At 33.1% G+C, this 23,802-nt stretch overlaps 1 protein-coding gene across 2 annotated transcripts; it reads left to right on the top strand.

Moving 5' to 3' along the window:
* Nucleotides 1-15,000: 15,000 nt before the first annotated feature.
* LOC141708277 (CLP protease regulatory subunit CLPX1, mitochondrial) lies at nucleotides 15,001-22,204 on the top strand. Of its 2 annotated transcripts, XM_074511810.1 has the most exons (15): nucleotides 15,001-15,718; nucleotides 16,020-16,078; nucleotides 16,624-16,724; nucleotides 16,900-16,979; nucleotides 17,643-17,693; nucleotides 18,011-18,085; nucleotides 18,168-18,245; nucleotides 19,290-19,346; nucleotides 19,895-19,965; nucleotides 20,305-20,404; nucleotides 20,536-20,640; nucleotides 20,881-20,943; nucleotides 21,334-21,456; nucleotides 21,646-21,801; nucleotides 21,893-22,204. In XM_074511810.1, the coding sequence occupies exons 1-15, from the start codon at nucleotides 15,221-15,223 to the stop codon at nucleotides 21,956-21,958; spliced, it is 1,683 nt and encodes a 560-aa protein (XP_074367911.1). In that variant the 5' UTR covers nucleotides 15,001-15,220; the 3' UTR covers nucleotides 21,959-22,204. The 2 variants fall into 2 exon arrangements, with proteins under 2 accessions (XP_074367911.1, XP_074367912.1); XM_074511811.1 differs by lacking the exon at nucleotides 15,001-15,718 and having other exon boundaries at nucleotides 16,027-16,078; nucleotides 16,620-16,724.
* Nucleotides 22,205-23,802: the final 1,598 nt, after the last annotated feature.

Genomic DNA, 23,802 nt, shown 5'->3' with positions numbered 1-23,802 from the left:
TTTTGGTGAGGACTCTGCATACCCGTCGCCTGATACTCCACCCGCTGAGGGTGATGATGATGACTCCGAGTAGGTATACCCTGTGTTCCTTTCTACTACTTTCACTGAGGACAGTGAAGATTTTTAGTTTGGGGGTGGTAGTTAAAGGAATATTGTGTGTGTGTCATTTAGTTGCATATTCATGATAGTTAGTTCATATAGTTGCATAATTTATGCCATATAGTTTTTTTTATGAATGTCATGTAGCTCATGCATTTACTATGATCCCTTTTGCAATGATTTATCGACTGAATTGTGATATTGATGCAAGTGTGGTGATAGCATTAAAGTGATATTAAGTTGTGTAGGTTGATATGCATGCTAGAAACAATTGTAAATCCACTGAGTCTTAAAGAATACGTAGGGCTAGATTGTTGTTATGATTTGGTTGTTTTCAAGGTCAATCTATTTATTATGCTTAGAATTCGATTATAGGTTCTTAGTGATAAAAACATGAAAAAGAAAATTGTTTTGGAGAAAAAAAAATATATGGAAGTTATTGCTAGTTGTGGCTAGGCGTCAAATGGCTAGTAGCCGGCTCGCTTATGTTGCGAGTAGTCTAGGGTTGAGTAAGATGGAGCGAAACGCACTTGCTCAGAAGTTATAAAAAAAAAATATATATATATATATATATTTCTGCATAATTGATCAAGAGTGGGCTCTCTGGTATTCGAGTTATTAAGTTCTTAGGGGACTTTGTGCCTAGTGACCTAAGGCTTTTAGAGTCTGGGATCCGCTAACCTAACGTTCGTTACATGGATACCATTGTATAAGTCTTTTGTGGACCTTACTCATTGCACGGTCAAATAAGCATTTGAGTTGTAAATAAAAAGCACAATTCCGTAGTAAGCTCCAGAGTTCTTGTAGTGTTGTATATCACTTTGTGCCTAGAATTTTTATTCTTTGTATAATCGTAGGATTGCCTTGAGGATAGTCTGGTCATAGTAATTGGTCTAGTTCCGAAGCATATCTGTTAAGCATTTGCACACACCACGTTTCTGGCTGTTTGTCCGGTTGCATGAGTTTATTGATCTTTAGATGTCTAACTGCATTCGTTGAGATGTGACAATTTGGTTGGTTAATTGTAGTAAGGGGGATCGTTGCATTTTCATATAGATTGCATTCATGCATATTTTTATTTCTTTTGAGTCTATGACGCTTGAGGACAAGCATCGATTTAAGTTTGGGGGTGTGATAAGTGGCATTTTATACCACTTAGAACGTCTTAAAATGGCTTAAATTGGTGTCTTGAAATCAAGTATTTTGTGTATTTAATGCGTTTTTCTAGTGTTTATGCATTTCAGGGTATTAGTTGCATTTCGGGGGAGGAATCATCAAGAATAAGCCTTGGCATGTGTTCACCATTGCGAGAGGAAAGGAATGGGCAGATTACGGCGAAGAAACGGAGCAAGCTTGGAATTTTTCCAGTAGGGTCCTGCGCGCCCGCGCAGCAATGCTGAGCGGCCGCGCAGCAGCCTGCGCGCCCGCGCAGAAATGCTGAGCGGCCGCGCAGGGTCGGGGAAAAAAGCTGAATTATTTTAGACTTCTACTTCTGTGTGGCTTCCAACTTCTATGTAATCTGGGTTTTATGGGACTATTATATAGGTAGATTTGAGACGTTTTTCATGAAGAGTATTAAGGAGATTATGTTTTAGATTGTGTTTTACGCAAGGAGCGAAGGAGATAAGGAAGAAGACCGATTTAGCACACCGCAACGAAGAGGAAGCATATATTCTTGTGATTCTTGTTTCGTTGTAACGTTGGATGCTAGTTTTCTTGATTTGATTTATTTACTCTTGTGACGTACTCTGTTTTAATATAATTAGTTTAGTTATTATTTTCTTGTGTTTGTTTATCATGATTTCATATGAACCCATGATGGCGATGAGTTCTGTTATGGGCTAATCGTGATCATGGGGTTATAACGGATTTATTATGGAATTCTTTAGTTAATTGTTTAATACTTTAGTGTGTGATGATTGCATGATATCTAGTATTGGTTGCGTGTATTCGTCTTATGTGCGTCGCGAACATATAAGATAGGGTGTTAATCTCTTGTGAAGCGACGGTGGATCTTGAGATTTAGAACTTGCCATGCTAGCATAGGTTCATGTACGTTGTGCATGATTAGTGGGTAACTCTAACAGTTTTATTTGCCCTATGTAATCAAAAGGAATAACTTGTGCTTAAATCGTTGTGTTGTCAATTTCTGTAGACATATAGGAACTCAACATAATTGATGATTATTCAACTTCTATCTTAATTGTGGATGCTTGTTAGAATGGTATTAGTACAATGAAAGTTGGCTTTTATCAGTTTCGTGTTATTCGATTAATGTCATCACTGTCACATGCTAAATGTAATAACAATGGTTATAGAAGGAAGTAATAATGAAGTTGTGATCTCATGAGTGTTTTATTATTGATAATTTGAAGTGTTAGTTAAGTGGTTAACTAAGTAGTTAATTATAGTTAATATTTAATCAACAATTTTAAGTGTTATTATCTTAACATTGAGAAGTAATCATACATTGGTGAGTGAGTTTAATTAGACAATAATTTAGTCTGAGTCTCTGAGGGAACGAACTAGAAAGTATTCTATATTACTTGCGAATGCGTATACTTGCGTGAATATTAGTGCGTGTTTTCGCCCTAACATGCTCATCCTCCTCTGTTGTAAAGATTATACTTGGGGTCCCTTGAGCACCACCATCATCATATACTCCACTTCTCCAGAACTCCAGCACTTGAGTTCCAGAGACTGCATCAGGTTGGGTCAGAGCGTACCCAATATCAGAATTAGCGAGAAAATCCTGAATGAAGTGAAGTTCCGATGGAGCTTCAACCTTGCTAAGAATGGAGGAGTAGTTGTTAGGAACAAAATTAGCTCCATTGAAAAGTACGTCTTTTGGTGCCATCTCTGTAAGAAATTAAATGAGAATGAGAGTGTTTGCAAAGTGTTTGTTAAAAGTCCTGAAAGAAAATGCTTCAGAGAATATTAGAGAGAGAGAGCGAAAGTAAAAGAGATTAAGAATAGAAAAGTAAGTAAAAGATAAGAAAATCTTTTAACTCCCATATATATACTCTCTCCACTCAACAGTTATATTTTTTAAGCATTGGATACACTTTACACCTGGCACCGTGTGAACAGTCAATAAACGGTTAGCGCAGGAGTTAATGGGCACGTAAAATAAGCAATAATTATCGTGCACATGCAGTTTTTCAGGACATACAAGTTAACCACTAACCCATAATGATTATGACTATTTTTATCTCACTCAAATTTATTCTGATTTAAATATGACTATTTCAGATTTTACCACAAATAAGTCAAGTAAAGAAAAATGCCACGTAAGCATCAAAGATTCCATCAGGATTTAATATCAGAACTTAACTTATATCAGATTTTAACAATCATCAGAACATGGCTTTTGTACTCAAAAAGTGAATATCTTTTTCTGTAATTCTTCATACAAATACTGACTTGTTTTCTTCAGAGTTTAATCATCAGAACTTCCATCAAAACTTGTCCTCAGAATTTATGCAAATGACACTTAACTGTTTGTCAACAACAACTCAATAACCACAGTCATTTTCATCATTCATATGGAGTGAAAGTGTGTGCATTCAGCAAAATATCAGATAAAGATTAAAGTCTGATAAACTTCAGTACATCTTAGAAATAATTCATAACTAAGAAAAATGCTTAAAATCTGTCATCAGTCATGAAGTCTACTATAGAACAAATTTATGCAAGAGTCCACCTCAACTGTTTGTGCTCATTTTATGCATCTTTTGAAATTCCTTTTTACAGTGGCTTCTCAGTGTAAGTGAGTCACGACTGCTTATCAGAATTTATGCTGTTATCAGAGTATTTCTCCAGTAATCATAGAGTGCGAAAAGTCACCAAGAAAAATTGTTGCTTTTCTAATGCATATTACTTAATACCAACAATGCACTTGGGTCTTCCCTTCCATATTTTTACTCTAGATCTCAAAGGAGTACCTGGCTTTTATTCTTTTCTTTTCTTTTCTTTTGATAAGTGAGGCTTATTAACACTTAGTTCATTCTTCAGATTTACTGACATCCGAATTTGACAGATAAGAAACAAGAATCTAGTTTGTGACTTAGTAATAAGATACACAAAGTAAACTTGAACTAAGCTCAATATCAGAATCTGCTTGTGTTAATGAGTTTCCACATAAACAACTAATTCAAACATGGGATTTCTAGTATGTTAAAGACTACTAGGTCAGCATCTAGCACAGTTATCCTCATTGAATTGAATAGCCACAGAACATTCAAAACACTTATCAGAGTATATAAATCCACATCAGATAATAATCAACATTTAATGAATTTTCAAATTAAGCACAGATTTTATATAGATAATACAATCTGTAAACACTGATCATAAAGTCTGATATATGAGAAAAAAACTAAGCAGATTTAGAGAAAGAACCTGAAACCATTCCAAGTTCATTTACCAATCTTATAAAAGTAGCTTCACATAGTGGTTTTGTGAAGATATCTGCTAGCTATTGATCTGTTGGAATAAAATGCAATTCCATTATACCTTCATCCACATGTTCCCTTATGAAATGGTACCTAATGCTGATGTGCTTTGTCATTGAGTGTTGAACTGGATTACCTGTCATAGCAATAGCACTTTGATTATCACAGTAAATAGGGATTTTAGAAAATTCTAACCCATAATCCAGTAACTGATTCTTCATCCAAAGAATCTGTGCACAACAGCTTCCTGCAACAATATATTCTGCTTCTGCAGTTGATGTGGAAATTGACTTTTGTTTCTTGCTAAACCAAGAAACCAATCTGCCTCCAAGAAATTGGCAGCTTCCACTAGTGCTTTTCCTGTCTATTTTGCATCCTGCAAAATCTGCATCTAAGTAACCAATTAGCTTAAAATCTGATTCCCTAGGATACCACAGTCCTGGTTCAGTTGTACCATTAAGGTACTTGAAAATTCTTTTCACATCTATTAAGTGAGGTTCTCTTGGATCAGCCTGAAATATTGCACAAAGGCAGGTAGCATACATGATATCAGGTCTAATTGCAGTTAGATAGAGTAATGAGCCAATCATACCTATGTAGTTAGTAATATCTACTGATTTACCAGTATCCTTATCTAACTTGGTTGCAGTGGCCATGGAAGTGGATGCAGTTGAATAATCTTGCATTCCAAATTTCTTCAGTAAATTTCTGGTGTACTTGGATTGACAGATAAAAGTGCCTTCTTCAGTTTGCTTGACTTGAAGGCCCAGAAAATAGCTGAGTTCTCCCATCATACTCATTTGATATCTTGACTGCATTATCTTTGCAAACTTCTCACACAGTTTGGAATTAGTAGAACCAAATATGATATCATCAACATATATATGTACCAAAAGTAAGTCATTTCCATGGTTGAGGTAAAATAAAGTCTTGTCAATTGTTCCTCTGTGAAATCCACTTTCCAGAAGGAATTGAGCTAAAGTCTCATACCATGCTCTTGGAGCTTGTTTAAGGCCATAAAGTACTTTGTGAAGCCTGTTGACATGATTGGGAAATTTAGGTTCTACAAAGCCAGGAGGTTGTTCAACATATACCTCTTCTTCCAATTCTCCATTGAAAAAAGCACTTTTCACATCCATTTGAAAGACTTTAAACTTCTTGTGAGCAGCATAAGCCAAAAAGATCCTTATGGCTTCTAATCTAGCAAATGGTGCAAATGTTTCATCATAATCAATACCCTCCTGTTGAGAGTAGCCTTTAGCAACCAGTCTTACTTTATTCCTTGTAATTATGCCATCACTGTCAGTTTTGTTTCTGAACACCAATTTTGTACCAACAACTGATCTGTTCTTTGGTCTTGGCACTAGGGTCCAGACTTTATTTCTTTCAAATTCATTTAACTCTTCCTGCATTGCTTGCACCCAATCAGCATCTTGAAGAGTTTCTTCTACTTTCTTTGGTTCAGTCTTAGATAGAAAAGAATGATAGAGACATTCATTTAAAGTTGCAGTTATAGTTCTGACACCTGCTTCAGGATCTCCAATGATTAAATTAGGTGTATGTGCTTTAGTCCACTTCCTTGCAGATGGAAGTTGATCTCTAAAACTGGATCCTCCCTCATAATCCATGCTGTCTCCATCAGCATTTTCTGATGCTCCCCCTGTAGTTATGCTCTCTGAGACTTCAGAATTTGAGTTTGATTTTTCAGGAGTTAAAGAATCAGAGCTTCCAAAATTATCAGAATTTGGCTCATCAGAACTAGATGAATCAGAACTTGAAGAGCCAGTGACAAGTTCTGATGCTTCTCGAGAGTCTTGGGATGTGGTAGGATCTTCAGCTTGCTCCCCCTGGACAGGTGCATTTTCCTTTAGAGTTATTACCACAGTTTCAATGACATCAGAACTTAATCCATCAGAACTTACAGGATCAGGATATAAGTCATCAGAATTTCCAGAATCAGAATTTAAATCTTCATTCTCAAATCTCAGTTGATCATGATCATTGAAATCTTCAAATCCAGTAATCTTCTTATCATCAAAAGAGACATTGATAGATTCCATGACAACCCTTGTTCTTAAATTATAGACTCTGAAGGCTTTTATGGAAAGTGGATATCCAACAAAAATTCCTTCATCAGCTTTTAGATCAAATTTTGACAGCTGCTCAGGGTGAGTCTTAAGAACAAAACACTTGCAACCAAATACATGAAAGTATTTCAGATTTGGCTTTTTTTTCTTCACCATTTTATATGGTGTTTTTCCATGCTTGTTTATGAGTGTAGCATTTTGTGTAAAACAAGCAGTCTACACAGCTTCAGCCCAAAAATAGGTTGGTAGCTTTGCTTCATCAAGCATTGTTCGTGTAGCTTCAATGAGAGTCATGTTCTTTCTTTCTACAACTCCATTTTGCTGTGGAGTTCCAGGTGCAGAAAATTTTTGTTTGATTCCATGATCTTTGCAGAACTCTTCATTGATTTAATTCTTGAACTCAGTGCCATTATCACTCCTTATGATTTTAATAGAATCTTTGATCAATTTATCCAACTATTTGACATGATCAGTTAGAGTAGATGTTGTTTCAGTCTTCTTGTGCAAGAAATACACCCAAGTGTATCTTGTGAACTCATCCACTATAACCATAGCATATTTCTTCTTTGCAATAGACATGACATTGACTGGACCAAATAGATCAACATGCAGTAGGTGATAAGGCTCAAGAATTGATGACTCAGTTTTGCTCTTGAAAGAAGATTTTCTTTGTTTTGCCTTCTGACATGAATCACAAAGGCCATCAGGAGCAAATATTGTTTTGGCAGTCATCTCACAAGATCTTTCTTTACAAGCTCATTTATATTGTTGAAATTTAAATGAGAGAGTTTCTTGTGCCAATTCCAGCTTTCTTCAATTGATGCTCTACTCAACAGACAGATTGCAGAACCATCAGTACTTGTTGAAAGTCTGGCTTCATAAATGTTACCATGCCTGTATCCTTTCAGAACCACTTTGCCTGTAGAATTACTTATAACTTCACAGTATTCTTCAAAGAAATCCAGATGATAACCTCTGTCACAGATTTGACTTATACTCAATAGATTGTGTTTAAGTCCTGAGACTAGAGCTACTGATTCAATGATGACATTCCCAAGATTGATTTTGTCATATCCCAGAGTTTTTTCCATGTTGCCATCTCCATAAGAAATGCCTGGGCCAGCTTTCTCCACAAAGTCTGATAGCAGGGCTTTATTTCCAGTCATATGTCCTGAACATCCACTATCCATAACTAGGATGTTCTTCATGTTGCCCTGCAATCACAAAGACCTCTAATGGTTAGTTTTAAGGACCCAGACTTGCTTGGATCCTTTGGCCTTTTTTAAGTTTGTTAACATTTGCAGCGGATTTAACATCAGAGTTTATGCTAACATTTTTCTTATCAGTATTAACAGTATCAGACTTTGCATCATACTTTACACTAGAAGGAATTAAAGCAACTTTCTTCAAAGAAGGTTTTATCTGATAATAATCATAGTACAAACTATGATATTCCTTACAAGTATAAATGGAATGCCATATACTACCACAATGAAAACAAGGATTTTGTGGATTAAACCTAATAGACTGACTCTTAACTCCTGACTTAGAAGGTAAGGAGTTTATATTCTTATTCTTCCTGCAAAAAGAAGCCAGATAGTTAGAGTTTCCACAGTTATAGCATTTCTTTCTAGGAGCATTAGGAACCGGCATATAATTGTTGCTTTTATTCACACCTTCCTTTCCATTCCTATTTTTCCTAGCTACCTTTACCTTGTTTACAGTGGTAATCTCTTTCAGCTTATGTTTAAGCTGCTTCTTAGTCATTAAGTCTATGTTAACTTCAGTTGGTTTATCCTGTTCTAATTTGTCAGAAGTTGACTCTTCTATCACTTCTGTCTCAATATCTTTCATCTTTTCAGAATCAGACTTTACAGTTTTAGCTACAAACTTAATAGGATTTACCTTTGGCTTAGTAGTCTGTTTAACAATAATTGGCTTAACTTATTCAGTTCCTTTTTCACTTTTCTCATCTCCATAACCTAAGCCCTCTTTCCAGTTTCCACTACTTAGTACATCCTGAGTTGCTCTTCCAGAGTTAGTCCAAGTCCTGATAATCTCTCTCTCCTTTTCAAACTCAGTTTTTAGAGATTTATTCATTTTTAGCACTTCATCTCTAACATAAAAGGCATCATCTCTTTCTTTCTGAGTTTGATGGAACATGACTAACTCTTTTTCTAAATAATCATTCCTCTTTTTAAAAGTAAGATTTTCAGGATTTAATCTCTCACATGTTAAAGTTTGATCTATGTAACTAATAAATATGGTTTTAAGATATAATCTCAACTCAGTAATATCATCAGTATGAAAGGCATAAGTTGTTTGAGGTACCTTTAACTCAGCAGCATCAGAACTGCTATCAACATTTGCCATCAAGGCATAGTTCTCCTCATCTTCAGAATCTGAAGTATCTGTCCAGTTTTTATTCTTTGTGACAAGAGCCTTGCCTTTGTCACTCTTTCCTTTCTTGCAGTCAGGAGATATATGGCATTTCTCACCACAGTTGTAGCATTTGACATTTGAGTAATCTCCTCTGTCAGACTTTCCTCCTTTGCCTTCAAATTTTCTGAAGCCCTTCTTATCAGAACTTCTTCCTTTCCTGGAAAACATCTTTCCCTTTCTGAATTTCCTGTAGGCTATCTTTGTGATACCCTTCACCATAAGAGCACACAATTTCATCATCTCTTCATCAGCATCTACTTCAGGTAAACTTTCAGTTTCTGAGTCATCATCATCATCAGAACTTGATGAATCTGAATCAGACTTTATGATGAGAGCCTTTCCTTTGCCTTTCTTTGAGGTAACCACTTTAGGGGATTCCTCCTCAGCTTTAAGAGCAACTGTCCTTGACTTTCTTCCATGCCTCTTGCTTCTTTGATCCATCTCAAGTTCATGAGTCTTGAGCATACCATAAATTTCATCAAGAGTAGTTTCATCAAGAGCATAGTTGTCTCTTATAGTAGTTGACTTCAAATCCCAACTTTCAGGAAGATCTAAAAGGAATTTAAGATTTGAATCTTCAAGATCATATTCCTTGTCCACCAGTGACAGATCATTCAAGAGTTTGACAAATCTGTCATATAAACTAGTTAATGACTCATCAGTTTTTGAGTCAAAGTGCCCATACTCTTGAGTGAGTATAGTCCTCATGTTCTTCTTGATTACATCAGTTCTCTGACACCTTATTTCTAAAGCATCTCATATCTCCTTTGCAGTCTTGCATTAAATTACCCTGTTTGACATGACATTATCAATGACACTATGCAGCAATTGTCTTACCTTTGCATCCTTGACAATAGATGAGATATCTTCAGCTGTGTATTCACTTTTCTCCTTTGGTATGGTCTTTGCTGGCTGATCTGCAACCACAACAGAGAGCTTGGTTGGCTTATGCGGTCCTTCATAAATTCTGTCAAGGTATTCTGGATCTGTAGCTTCCAGAAACATAGCCATCTTTACTTTCCATATGGGATACTCAGAAGATCTCAGTATGGGAACCCTGATAGTCTCATATCGACTATGGGTTTGAGTCTTTGGAGTTTCTTCAGTTTTGGCGGGCTTGGTTGGATTTTATGCTTCTTCAGACATGATTGTTTTGGATCTTTACTGTATGTGTGTTTACAGGTAGGCTCTGATACCACTTGTTATGTCACACAACACTGTAGAAGGGGGTTGAATACAGTGTAGAATACAATCAAATCGATTTAAAACACAAGTAACAGAAAACAGATGTATTCAATATAATAAACTCTGTTACAATGGAACTGTTCTCTCTCAGTGATGAACAAATATCACGAGAGCTGTTAGGTTACAACGTATGATCTTCTCGATGATCGTAACACATATAGTGTAAACCTATGTCTGTGTTTATATAGACACACAGTTACAAGATAACTTCTAATTGATATGGAATATAATTCTGTCTCCTAAAATATATCAATCAGATATCTTATATACTTCTTTTAGTCCTATAACTCTTTCCATGCATATCTTCTTCTTATATTAGTCTCGATCTTCTTTCCTGTAAATCAGCTTCTTTCCTTAACTGTTAGTCCTCCAGTACTTAAGTTCTGATATCCATCTTCTGATATTATGTTCTGATAATCTAAGTCCTGATATCCTTAAGTCCTGACTTCCAGTAAGTCCTGATTCCAGTATGAACTGATATTTCCTGTTAGTTAAGATCTGAAAACTAAACATGAAACATATTAGACATGAAATCTCAAATATATCCAACATCTGTAGTTCTTTACATAGGCTTTTGACTTGTCGATATCTCTAGTTCTCTACATGAAAATTTGGCTTGTCTATATCTCTAGATCTCTACATGAAGAAATGACTTGTCGATATCTCTTGGGACTTCTCGACAAGTCATTTTGGACTTCTCAACAAACTTCTCGATTTTCTTTGATATGTGACTTGTCGATATCTGACTTAGAACACTTTTCCTAAAATAGTATTATTCAAATCCAAATTGCTGCACTTCTATGTGAGACATGATCAGGATTTGATTTTCTTCCAGAGTTATTCCTTTGCTTGAAGGCTGTTCACAGAAAATTCCAATAGTCTAATCTACTTAAATTTTTTAGACTCAAGTAATACAATTACTTAATACAAAATTAGATTATCATACAACTTATCCTTAGGGTTGTTAAGACGACTTAGTTTTGTTATGTACAGATATGTCTTGCACGAAAAAAGTATTTGTAATTGTCTTACAGAAACTTGGTGTAGTTAATTAATAAAATAAGGAAGAAGAAAGTTATTTTAATTGATTTTAAGTATAAATGACGATTTTTAAGAGAAAACACTATAAAAACGTGATTGTGCCTGACGTTTAGGCTTGTCAATGGAGCGGGGATCCGGTTCGATCCGGAGCTTGATAAATGGATATATTTAAATATATTTTTAAGTTTCTAAGTACAAAATTTGCATTAAATTTAAATTTCTTAATATTTCTTCATTTCAATTTATATATTGAACATGCTACACAAAATATTCAAATGTATTCATATATTTTTTGGAATTTTTAATAATAGATTGGTTTTGCAACTTTCAAAATATATTTGTATTTAACCGTAGAAAAATAAAATTTTACATAATCAATTTACTATAGTTTAATTTCGCTACATGAATCCTCAAAACTGAATCTATATGCAAATTTTTGTGATTTAACTATATCGGTGCTATATTTTAAAATTCATAATTCTCGATGGACTCGTTTCAATATGCAAAAATAAATAAACTGACATTCGATGACATGAGTCTTTGAATGACTTACACATTTATCTAAACACGTATCGTATCATTTCATATTCTTCTTCGTTCGTCCTTTTTTAAAAAAAATATTATTCTCCTGGCATTAAAGATGATATCAAGTTTTTTCTCATATTTTTAGCTTAATACACTTTATTTTTAACAAATACTTTTATTTGTTCGTTCATTTTCGATGTTCCCCGTGTGATAAGTTTAATAGTCAGTTTGTCCCATTTTCAGATTTTTTTTCATTAGATGATATATTGATTTTACGCACATTACAATTTTTTAATTGCTTAAAGTTACTTTTTGTAACTTTTTGTAATTGTAGAAAAAAACTTATAAAATTATTGTGCAATTAAATTGTATAATTAATAAATAAAATAAATATTTCATATCAGAAACTATCCTATAACCCACTAACCCCTCTAAACTCTAAATAATAATTCACTCTTAGATTTCTAACTTCTACCAAATACCAATCTCTTCTATATATAATAGAAGAATAAGGGGATAATATTTTAAGATTAAAAAGTCTCGTTAAAAAGACTAAATTACCCTCATTTTTAATATTGACATAAAAGATGTATTTTGTGGAAATCGAACTTGAGTTGTTTCATTCTTCTATACAGCCTCATACCACTACACCATATTGTCACATGTGCTTTTTATCATACACATAATATGTAACTGTGCTACTTGAATTCCGCAAAAAAAATATAGTTACTTGAATATTTGTACAATTAATTTTGAAGAACTGAATTCCAATATATAAAGTTAGGCATAGTACATAAATGGATTATTATCTTATTTTTTTATTATTTTTTAGTTTGAAAATATATCTCATATATTTTTAACATATTTTTTATTATAAAAAATAATTAAAATGTACATATATAATTTTTAAAGAAAATATTGAAAATAGAATCGCCTATATATAAATAATCTAGATTGGTATTAAATATTTATATAAGTTCATATTATAATGAGTCAATGAATATTAGTTTATTTAGAATTTGAAATCATAATTTGGCCCATTGTTCAAAAAAATACTCAAATTTTGAATACATGACCAGCCCAAAAACATTGTCACATTCTACGTTTAGTAAATTTAAATTACAAATTCGCCGAGAATATCTTACCAATAATGTGAATTTTTTTAATATCTTTATTAATATAAATTAATGTGTTTGATGTATTTATATGATCAAGTCAATTTGGTTATTTGTATTAAAATTACTAATTTCACTAGTAGTGCATTAGTGTTTTGGGACATGTCCCGATTTTAAAAATATTTGAAATTTGATATGAGATCTCACGAGATTTGTTAAAACTACGATGATATATTAAATCGATTTATTTTTCATTTTTCACTTTAAAACAACTAGCATTTTAAAAAGAATTCATTTAAATAAACAATATTCATTGATCAAGATAATATTGTACAAATATTTTGAATTATTCAAATAAAATTTATATCTATACTATATTTTGGCATTTGATTCAATGCAATTTATACTATTTAAAAAAAATATTGTTCAATAATTTGAAGGAATTAACCAGTTCAACTAATATTTATAAAACTTTATCGAATTTAAAATATTTAATTTTAGGATAATAGTATACAACATTATCAAATTATTATATAAAGAAATATTAGAGTTGTAATAAAAGAAACTTAAAAATAGTTTAAATAACAATAGAATTACAATTTTTCCTTCAAATTATTGAAAAAAAATCATGAACATCAATAATAAGTCTTACAATATATAATTTATTTTTATGTTACAATCATGATTGATACTCGGCCGCGTAAAAAATATATATGAATTATTTGTCATTGATAATGTAAATACCATATATAAATTATTGCAATTTATTTATTACATAATTTTAATTTTTGAATAATTATAAATACATGTTATTTAAGTAATCAATTGACTCACTAGATATTAATAATGATTATACATGTACATAAATCAGATATTTAGCATATAAATAATTGAAACCATCGTAATTTCCTAAGAAATGTAACATATGATAATTTAGAGGCTAACACAGACACATATAACTTAATATTATTTTGTTAACATGATTGTAAAAAAACTAATATTTTTCTAAACATACTTACATTGAATTTCAAAAACTAATATTTTCATTAAAATCAACTTTTATATTAAGAGTAGTGTAAATTTTACATTATTGTGTATTATGATTGCTAGTAATTCTGAATTTAATAATTCATTTTTTATCTTTTTAAATTGAGTAAATTAATTGTAAATTAGTAGATAACTCAGTAATAATATAGACCTGTACATATAGTTTATTTAAATAAAATTTAAAATTTTTGGTCAACTCTATATTCAACATATATGTTAAATTTTTAACTTTTTTTTTATAAACATACCAACGACATTCTGCATATTAAGTTTAATTATTTCATTTTAAACGTACACCGACTACCCTATTTATATTCATTTATTAAATACAAATTATACAATACAAACAAGAATATATATATTTTGCTTAATGAGTTATATTGGAAACGTTGTGTAAATTAGTAATGTCTTGTATGAAAATGATATACTTTGCTAAACAATCAACTTGTATTTCATGTACGTTAGATATTATACAACATTTACAAATAAGAAAATAACTAAAAATATTATAATTGCATGCATAAAAAAACTCTAGATTATAACTCGTACCTCGAACAGGTTATTATGTTAGTTATAATACGTAATTGATGGGTCTGACTATGTCATTGCAAATTTGCAATATTGCATAACTTTAATTTCCAAATAATTTTCATTTAAATTTTTAGAAATCAACATGTAGCAAAAATAATTTAATTAAAGAAATTGTATATATTTAAATCTAAATGGAGTGGAGCTCCAATCCAAAATCCAAAAATTCTAATGAGATGAATATGAATTGAGTTATAATTTATCCGAAACGTAATCTGAATTTGATCCGATAAAATTAAATGAATTTGAATATGGATTTACTTAAATCGATCCAAAATACAGGGGCTATTATTTGGGGGATTTTCTAGAGATAATTTAAGTGTTGATCTAAAAGCCAACGGCGCCGTTTAGGCAGAGATTCATTATTGTTCTCTGGTTATTTTGTCGTGTTGAGTGATATATCTAATTTGTTCTTCAGGCCACATTTTCATCTCACAATATTACATGATAATACCAAAATCAAACATCGACCCACGTTAATTCACCTCTCTTTTTCTCAAACCCATGTTTCAATTTCCCCATTTACTCCTTTATATAAATCAATAATTTTTCTTGAAAATCCCCAAAATATACAACAATGGCTGCGGCGCTTAGAGCAAAATCATCAAGAACTACATCATATTTCACTCTTTCTCAGTTCAGATTCTTTATACTTGATCACATACATACTGTCCGTACAGCCAATTTTCAGACCAGTTCAACAACTAAATTGGATGATTATATAAGTAGTACTAGTTATCACATGCCTGTTTCAATAAAAGACAATTTTTTTGACAAGGGCTATGATAAATTTAAGTTTTTGAAGGGTTTTAATAGGAGGATTAATATTTCTAGCGCTTATGGTGATCCTCCTGAGGTTTGGCAGCCTCCTGGTGATGGGATTGTGGTTAGGCCTGGTGTCAAATTTGTGCAAGTGCCCGATAAGGAGGGTGGCAGTTCCGGTGGTTCGAGTGGCGGGTTTGGGGGAAAGGATGAGTCTTGGGGAGGATCTAATATGGGTCATGGTTTTCCGACTCCGAAAGAGATCTGTAAAGGGCTTGATAAGTTTGTTATTGGGCAGGAAAGAGCTAAAAAGGTAGTAGCTTTAGTTTAGTTGCTGTAGTTGTCAATCATTTTTTATTGTTCATTATGAATTGCTAAAGATTGCACACTTTAATAATGATCAACTACTTTAAAATTATACCAAGCAAGCAACAGCTGCGCCGCTAGCCCTTTCTGTATAGCAAAATCAATCCTTTTTACAATTGGTATGAGGCTCCATTAAATTGTTGTTGCAATAAAAGAAGAGTAAGGAATCAAATCAAGTAAATGGATTAGTTTATCATGCAATTACATTTGTGATATCATGGACACTCAAGTAATTTGCGTGGTTGCAGGTCTTAGCTGTTGCAGTTTATAACCACTATAAGAGAATATCTAGTGACTCTTTGGACAAGTATGTAGCTTTGCACCTTCTTCTCCAGTTAATTTTTCTTTTTAGATATATCTTTTTGTATGTGCTTCATTTTCGTTTTGTATTATTTTACTGGTAAAAAACTGTAAACTGCTAATTTGTTAGAGTTGCTTTGAGTAAGGTTTTTTATTTGTCCAAGTGCCATATTGATGTTCCTCTTTCTTTATGATATAATTTCAAAGCTGAATTTCGCTTGAAACACAAGATGATCGAATATTTACCTAAAGTATGCAGTTGTGTAATAGGTATTGCATACCCTCCCCCTTCACTATTTTATTGGGTGAGAATAAAAAAGGGATATTGCATTGTAATAATAAACATGCCAAAGTATTGTACTGTAGTTGCTTGACAAGTGGAGTATCACATAACCGCTACAAGGTCCTCCTATTACCACTCGGATCATCTTAGAAATTTTACAACACCGGTCTAAAGATGATTTTCCCCAGTTGTAATTGCTATTTGCTATTCTTTTTTTAACATAAGCATCCATATGTTATTCTGATATATGTTACAACTTGGAAAGTTAGGTCTGCTGGAAATTCAGGCAGTGACAAAACTAGTGCCGTGGATAATGATGTTGTAGAACTCGAGAAAAGTAATATTCTTATGATGGGGCCAACTGGTTCAGGTAATTTAAATTTTTATTACTTTTGATATTATGATGTATTCTGATCTTTGATTATGTTGGTCGTGGATTATTTTTTATGTAATAGATGTTTTTATAACCACTGCAGTTTGGATATAGGTATCTTATATTCCAATTTATGTTATATATTTATTTACTGGTGATGTTTGAAGGACAGGGAAGACACTACTTGCCAAGACCTTGGCTCGATTGGTGAATGTACCTTTTGTAATTGCAGATGCTACCACTCTTACTCAGGCAAGCTAATAATTAGTAACTTTTATTTAAAGTAGGTCTTCGTTCCTTCTCTCTTGATTCGGTGATGTCCTAGTGTCTTTATCACATGACGAACCATTATGTTCTTAACTTTGATGATTGGGTTTTAGCTCCAGACTCCAGTTGTTTAACAAAAATACTTCACTCCGTTTTCATTTCTGGAAGTATTTTTTGATGTTTAACTGTAGATATACCCGTGTGCGGGATGCTATGTTACTCGGATTCTTCATTTTACCTCCCGTGTCGGACACTCGACACTTGGACATGGACACCCGGTTACGGACACTTATTTTAAGCCAAAAACATGTATATTTTTCAAAATGTTGCCGAGTCCTATACCTGGACACGTGTCTAGGTCGGACACTTCTAGTCGAGTCCGAGTAACATAGGCTAGATGATTGAAGAGAATTGAGTTTGAGAAAAATGTTCTGATGTAAAGTTTTTTATGATAATTAACTTGCAATAGTTTTAAGAAAAAAGTTCAAGCTGAAATCTGTAGAGGAGAAGAAATCTTTCAAAAGTTCAACGTCCCTTCACATATTTGCAAACATATTACTCAGTCCTACCAGTGATGCATTGTGAGTTTAAATTCATTATTAGAATATTGAATTTTAGTTAAAGTCTAACCGTGCTTGTTTTTTGCAGGCAGGATATGTCGGGGAAGATGTAGAGTCCATTTTATACAAGCTCCTAACTGTAATATTTTTTTCCCAGACATTTTCATGTTTTATATATTAATCAAGTTGGTCGTGTCGTGTGTGTGTGTGCGCACGCGCTGTTTTGGGGGTTAGGAGGTGATTCCTGAACACGGCTTGCGATTATCTGTAAATGTTTAGCCACTTCTCTTTACATGGTCAACTGCAGCCTTGTAGATGGCATACACTTCATACTTATCTTTTAAAACATTAAAAAAAATGAACTTCTGTTATGAAAATGAAAAGAAAGAAAAAAGTTGTGCTTGAATAGGTTTTCTTCTTTGTTGTGGATTTCTGATATTGTCAAACCTGATTCAGGTTGCAGATTATAATGTAGTGGCTGCCCAACAGGGCATCGTATATATTGATGAAGTTGACAAAATCACAAAAAAGGTAACATATGGAATGAGTAAACAATTTTATTCATATTGAAGCTCTAAAATATATTATTCACAACTTTCTCTTTAATTTACAGGCTGAAAGCCTTAATATTAGTAGAGATGTTTCGGGAGAGGGTGTCCAGCAGGCATTACTAAAAATGCTGGAAGGGACTGTAAGTGTTTTTAATTTCTTTCTCCTTTTATCTGCCTGGTATAAAGCCGAGGTCAATCAATAATGCTCTTTCATCAGTGCTGCCCATAAAAGAAATTGCACTTATCAAATTTTACTCCTATCACTCTTTCATGTTTGTTCTTTTGCCTTATTTCTCTATCTAGTTTTTTCTGCCCCGCCAAAGTGAACAATTGAATACAATAGTGTAATAAGGTACCCAGAAGATTCATGGATGATACATTTTTTTGATAATTCTCAATTTTGTTAGTTATCTGCATCTGGTTATAGGTAAGTGTCATACGAAATTGTGTAGTCATATTTAGCTTGAAAGGTCAGTACTTATCATAATATTATGCATATGATATTCGTGGAATACAGGAAGTATTATTTAATTAATTAAACTGCAAGCAGCTTAATTTATTCTTTTCTAATATATAGCAAGTAGGATCAGACCATCCAACTTAGAGCTGTTTTAAGCTCCGGAAAACAAATTTTTGATATGCGGCTACTTAGATTTTGATTTAGTTTCATTTGATGATTTTCATTGATTTGTCCAATTTAATTTTTTCATGGATCTGTCTCATCCTGGTTAATTCGTAGTTACCTTCTACCATTTGAGTAAGTTCTATGCATCAAATATCGAATATACCCGCTGGTGCCTGGTTCGAATCTTTAAGTAATTGGTTCAAATACAGAAACTAAATTGCGTCAAGGATTCTCCCAAAAATTTTATCAATTATAATTATCTTGTTAGTAGCTGTCAGTATGTTACTTCTGCTGTCTTCTGCCTAGACAATCCCCTCTATAAATCTTAAACGTGAGAAGTTATATTCCAAATTTTGTAATAGTTAAGTAAAGCTGTACGTTACTTGGTATTTTTTGAACGCATTGCTCAATTTACTCTCTCTGTCCTATATAGGTCATCCTTGTGTTTGATGGATAGTAATTAATCGTCGTCAATGCGTTATATTGTTATATAAGTGTTTGTATATATCTATCGGTAAAATTAATATGTATAGTGATATATGATGCCATTTCTGTTCAGATAGTCAATGTACCAGAAAAGGGAGCTCGAAAGCATCCAAGAGGTGACAATATACAGGTAATGATGATTTAGTAAAGCCTTGAAAAGTAATCTTGCATATAGGATTAGAGAACCTTCATACAATTGGTTGCTTTTGATGTCCCTTTTGTATTACTGTTGCAAGACTGCTTACATTAATAGCGCACAAGCAATGAAGTCAACATGTGTGTTACATAGACATTTTTTAAATGTGTAATACCATGTGGCCGTCTCTGTCCCTTGATATATAGCAAGGCTTATATCTGCTTATTTACTCGTACATGTATCACAATAAAGGACAGAAACCCTGTGCCTAAGTAATCTTGGTTACCTCACTCTTCAAAAGCTCCTTTAACGTAGTTTTACATTAAAAAATAAAAAAAAATGTTTTACATCCTCTTCTCCTCTCAAAAGTGTACTCGAGTTTAATATCATTCAAATGATGTGGTCGCAGCAAGGACAAAATCTATAGTTTGCTGTTTTTGATTAAAGAAACTGTAGGATTATCTAATCTACCTCTGATTTTTGAGCTCTTATCAAGGTTTGAATTTTTTTCTTAAATAAATTTGTTGGTTTTTTCTTGACAGATTGACACCAAAGATATCCTCTTTATCTGTGGCGGTGCCTTCATAGACTTGGAGAAAACCATCTCTGAAAGGTCATGATACTATTATATACATTTCTCCGTGTGCTTCAGTCTAGTTGGTTTTCTTCTCTTGCCACATTGACTTTAGCCTAATCAACTTATGACTTCTAACTTGTACTAGTAAGGCCTGACTATTATGCCTCAATTCTTTAATGAAAAATGTATAAAAAGAATAAGGTTCTTGGTTTTGACCTATAAATCTTTACAACTTTTTCTTCACCATTGCTTTACTTTTTGAAACTATGGAGCCGGGCAAAGTGAGAAGTTATTCCTGTCACAATATTGCAAAGCTGTATTTGCTCTTCACCCATGTGGTTTTCTGTAACTTGAAGTCTTCTGCATGCTAACCAGGCGCCAGGATTCTTCTATTGGATTTGGTGCACCAGTTCGTGCAAATATGAGGACTGCTAGTGTTACGCAAGCTTCTGTGACATCATCATTACTGGACACTGTAAGATCACTTATTCCCGAGCTGATAGCGTACATATATCTATATGTTTAAGCATTTAGACCGAATCAAATACAGCTATTTACAGCTTGATGACAAGAGTTATATTCTGTGCAAAATATCGCGGTTGGCAGGTGGAAAGTAGTGATCTTATCGCATATGGTCTGATACCTGAATTTGTTGGGCGATTTCCCATTCTTGTTAACTTGTCAGCTCTTACCGAGGATCAACTGGTTCAGGTAATTATTGGTGAATTTCTGAAACGCCTATGACTTGGTCAACACACATAAACATATGTGTTTGTTCAATCTGAATATATCGCGGCGAAGTGTTTCATAAAATTGCTATAGTAGATTTTAAATCATCTCTAATAGAGTTTATGCTTGTAAAAGTCATTCATATTCTTTTCTTAACCCAAACAATGTTTTTGCTAGAGAGAATTTGTTTCGTCTATCCTCACTAGCAACATCGTTTTGTAGGTGCTGACAGAACCAAAAAATGCTCTAGGAAAGCAGTACAAAAAGATGTTTCAAATGAATGGAGTAAGTATGTTCATATATTTCATGCTTTTTTTGTGTATTTAATGTATGTTAACTTTACATAATCTAAAGCCTAACCCCTTGCTCCAGAGTATAAAAAACGAAGGAAAACAAGTGGAGGGTAAGTAAAGTAGTTTCACTTGCTTTCATAATTGTGCTCCCGAATTTTTAAAAGGAGCGAAAGCAAGTGGTGATGAATGCAAATTTAAAAAACTTACTCTCCAAAAATGGGATAAAATTACTTTACCTCCTTATCACTTGCTTCCTTCCCTTTAAAAAACTCGGGAGCAAGGCCTAAATAAAATCATCTTCTTGTCACTCAATGCAGACAATATTACTAACTTCTCATTAATAAAATGCAACTTTATCACTTACATATAGTTTATTCCTTAGGTGAATCTACATTTCACGGAAGGTGCCTTAAGATTGATAGCAAGAAAAGCAATAACCAAAAATACGGGTGCTCGTGGTTTGAGGTCCTTGTTAGAGAGCATATTGATGGACTCCATGTATGAGGTACACGATTTATTCTTTCAGCAGCTTTTACTACTGTATTAAATAATTAAAAATCGTTGTGCCCCTATCTCCAGGACATTGTGTGTTTCGGTTCTTACACTATAATCTTGAGTAGATCAAAGTCAGCAACACACTTTTACAAATTTCATGGACAGTGGATCACTATATATTTTGGTCAAACTTTTGCAGATTCCTGATGAGAGAACAGGGGATGACATTATAGATGCTGTCGTTGTTGATGAGGAAGCTGTTGGATCAGAGGGGCGTGGATGCGGAGCTAAAATCCTCTATGGTAGGGGTGCATTAACCAACTTTCTCTCACAGCAAAAATCAAAAGATATGGAGGTAACCATCAAACTTTTGCAAAATTAATCTTTAATGCAGAGAGAGTTTGTACTGAACCAAGTATATCTGTTTTTCTGTTTCGTGTTTTCAGGCAACTGCAGAGGGATCTGATGATCAGGAGGGTGAAGCTGAGCTTCCTTCCATAGTAGCTATGTAACCCTGCCGCTTTTATTGTAGCTTCAGTGTAATTCATCCGAGTCGGATGATTTATGATGTCACAAATGTACAGTGTATAAATTAATTGTATCAATCATAGTATTCATAAATACTAAGTAATAAGCAATAGTGATAATGACTGTAATTATAATTTGTGCACCTCGTACTTGATTATTGGTAAACCTCTGGACGGGGATTTTCTCAGAAATCAATTCATATCAATGTGATAGTAGCGGATTATAATTAATTATTGCAATTAAAATGTAAGCGTGGATTATTATGAGTACCATCCAAGCATAACTTTGCATGGCTTAATCATTGATTCCTTTTTCTTACACGAGCGAACGCAAACATGTTAGAGTAGTATTTGTAATAATATTGTAGATACGCATTTGCGATATGCAATCGAACTGTATAAATTTTATTTATTTGAACAGTCTGTACTAGATAATAACATTATATATCCAAATTATAAATTATGGTGTATATATTCTTTAAGATTCTTGGTTCTCACAATTTTTGGGATTTAATATTAGAGTAAAAATGCTGATTTTAATTCTATCAAGAGATGAATCGTCAGTTTTTGATTGATTATACTTTTTTGTATATATATTGGTGTTATATATAATATATATAAGAGAGATTGAGAGAGAACTAGATAATAATGAAAAAGATCGTTTTTTTATTCTATATCATAAACAAAGTATAAGCAAGTCTTATATAAACTAGTAGAATGGATGTTATAAGGAAAATGGAGAGTCAAAGGTTGCTAGTAATTAAGATAACCATGTGAAAGGCTAAAAGTCATCTATTAATACATAACACTCCCCCTTAGATGACTCATAAGTCATAAGAACACCATGCTTTGTTAAAACCTTACTAGGAAAAATCCTGTGAGAAAAAGAGTATATGTGTTAAGCACGTGTAATAATGAGCGTATTATATCTCCCCCTCATTTTGACATGACTATGAATATTAACATAGATCTTGAAGTCTGCACATCCCGATTATGTGTACTAATTTCTCGAATGGAGTGGTTGGAAATGTCTTTGTAAGGAAATCTGTTGGATTCCTTTAATCATCATTCCTTGCACGTGATGATGCCTCGTTAAAAATAGTCTGCAACAATTAAATTCATAGCAAAAGAAAATCTCCACTTAATTTATTCAATTTTTGATTCCCTATCACTTTCCGCCTGCAAAATTAGTTAGAACTTTATAGAATAGGTTAGTGGAGATTGAATAAAATTATCATTTTGAAATTTCAAGATTAACACGCTCTTAATTTATAATTATGTCTAAACATGTATAATAAAACATGTTTTAGTTTACTTAGATACAGTACTTCAGGACCGAAAATTTCTTCTCCTTTTTCTCTTGGGCGGAATGGATTCTTATTCTTTTCTAATGATCGTATAATCATGGGTGTACACACAGGATATGCCTTATCCGTAATAAACCGTTTAAGAATCTTTTCAATATATAAAGACTGGTGGACAAAGATTCCTTAAATAAATGTTCAACTTGAAAACCAAGGCAGAGTTTTGTTTTACCCAAATCCTTCAAACTCTCTTTTCAAATATCCAATCGTCTCATGGAGTTCATCTGGAGTTCCAATGATTATCAACATATACTGCAATGATAGTAAACCCCAATTTTGTCCTTTTAATAAAAACACATGGACATATTACATTATTAGTATATCCATCTTTCAAAAGATATTCACTGAGACGATTGTACCACATATGACTCGATTGTTTCAATCTGTATAATGATCTTTGTAATTTAATTGAGTAAATCTGTCGGGGTCTTCAACTAAATGGTTCAGGCATTTTTAATCCATCAG

The sequence above is a fragment of the Apium graveolens genome, chromosome 2 (genome assembly GCF_009905375.1).
Source record: "Apium graveolens cultivar Ventura chromosome 2, ASM990537v1, whole genome shotgun sequence".
Lineage (NCBI taxonomy): Eukaryota > Viridiplantae > Streptophyta > Magnoliopsida > Apiales > Apiaceae > Apium > Apium graveolens.
This window is presented reverse-complemented; position numbering and strand designations above follow the sequence as displayed.

Excerpts from the sequence above, each read along its gene's own strand:
- LOC141708277 (XM_074511810.1), top strand. The coding sequence starts at position 15,221 with ATGGCTGCGGCGCTTAGAGCAAAATCATCAAGAACTACATCATATTTC. Across the intron at positions 16,079-16,623 it reads TCTAGTGACTCTTTGGACAA|GTCTGCTGGAAATTCAGGCA; the intron begins GTATGTAGCTTT and ends TTGGAAAGTTAG. Across the intron at positions 21,802-21,892 it reads AAAAATCAAAAGATATGGAG|GCAACTGCAGAGGGATCTGA; the intron begins GTAACCATCAAA and ends TCGTGTTTTCAG.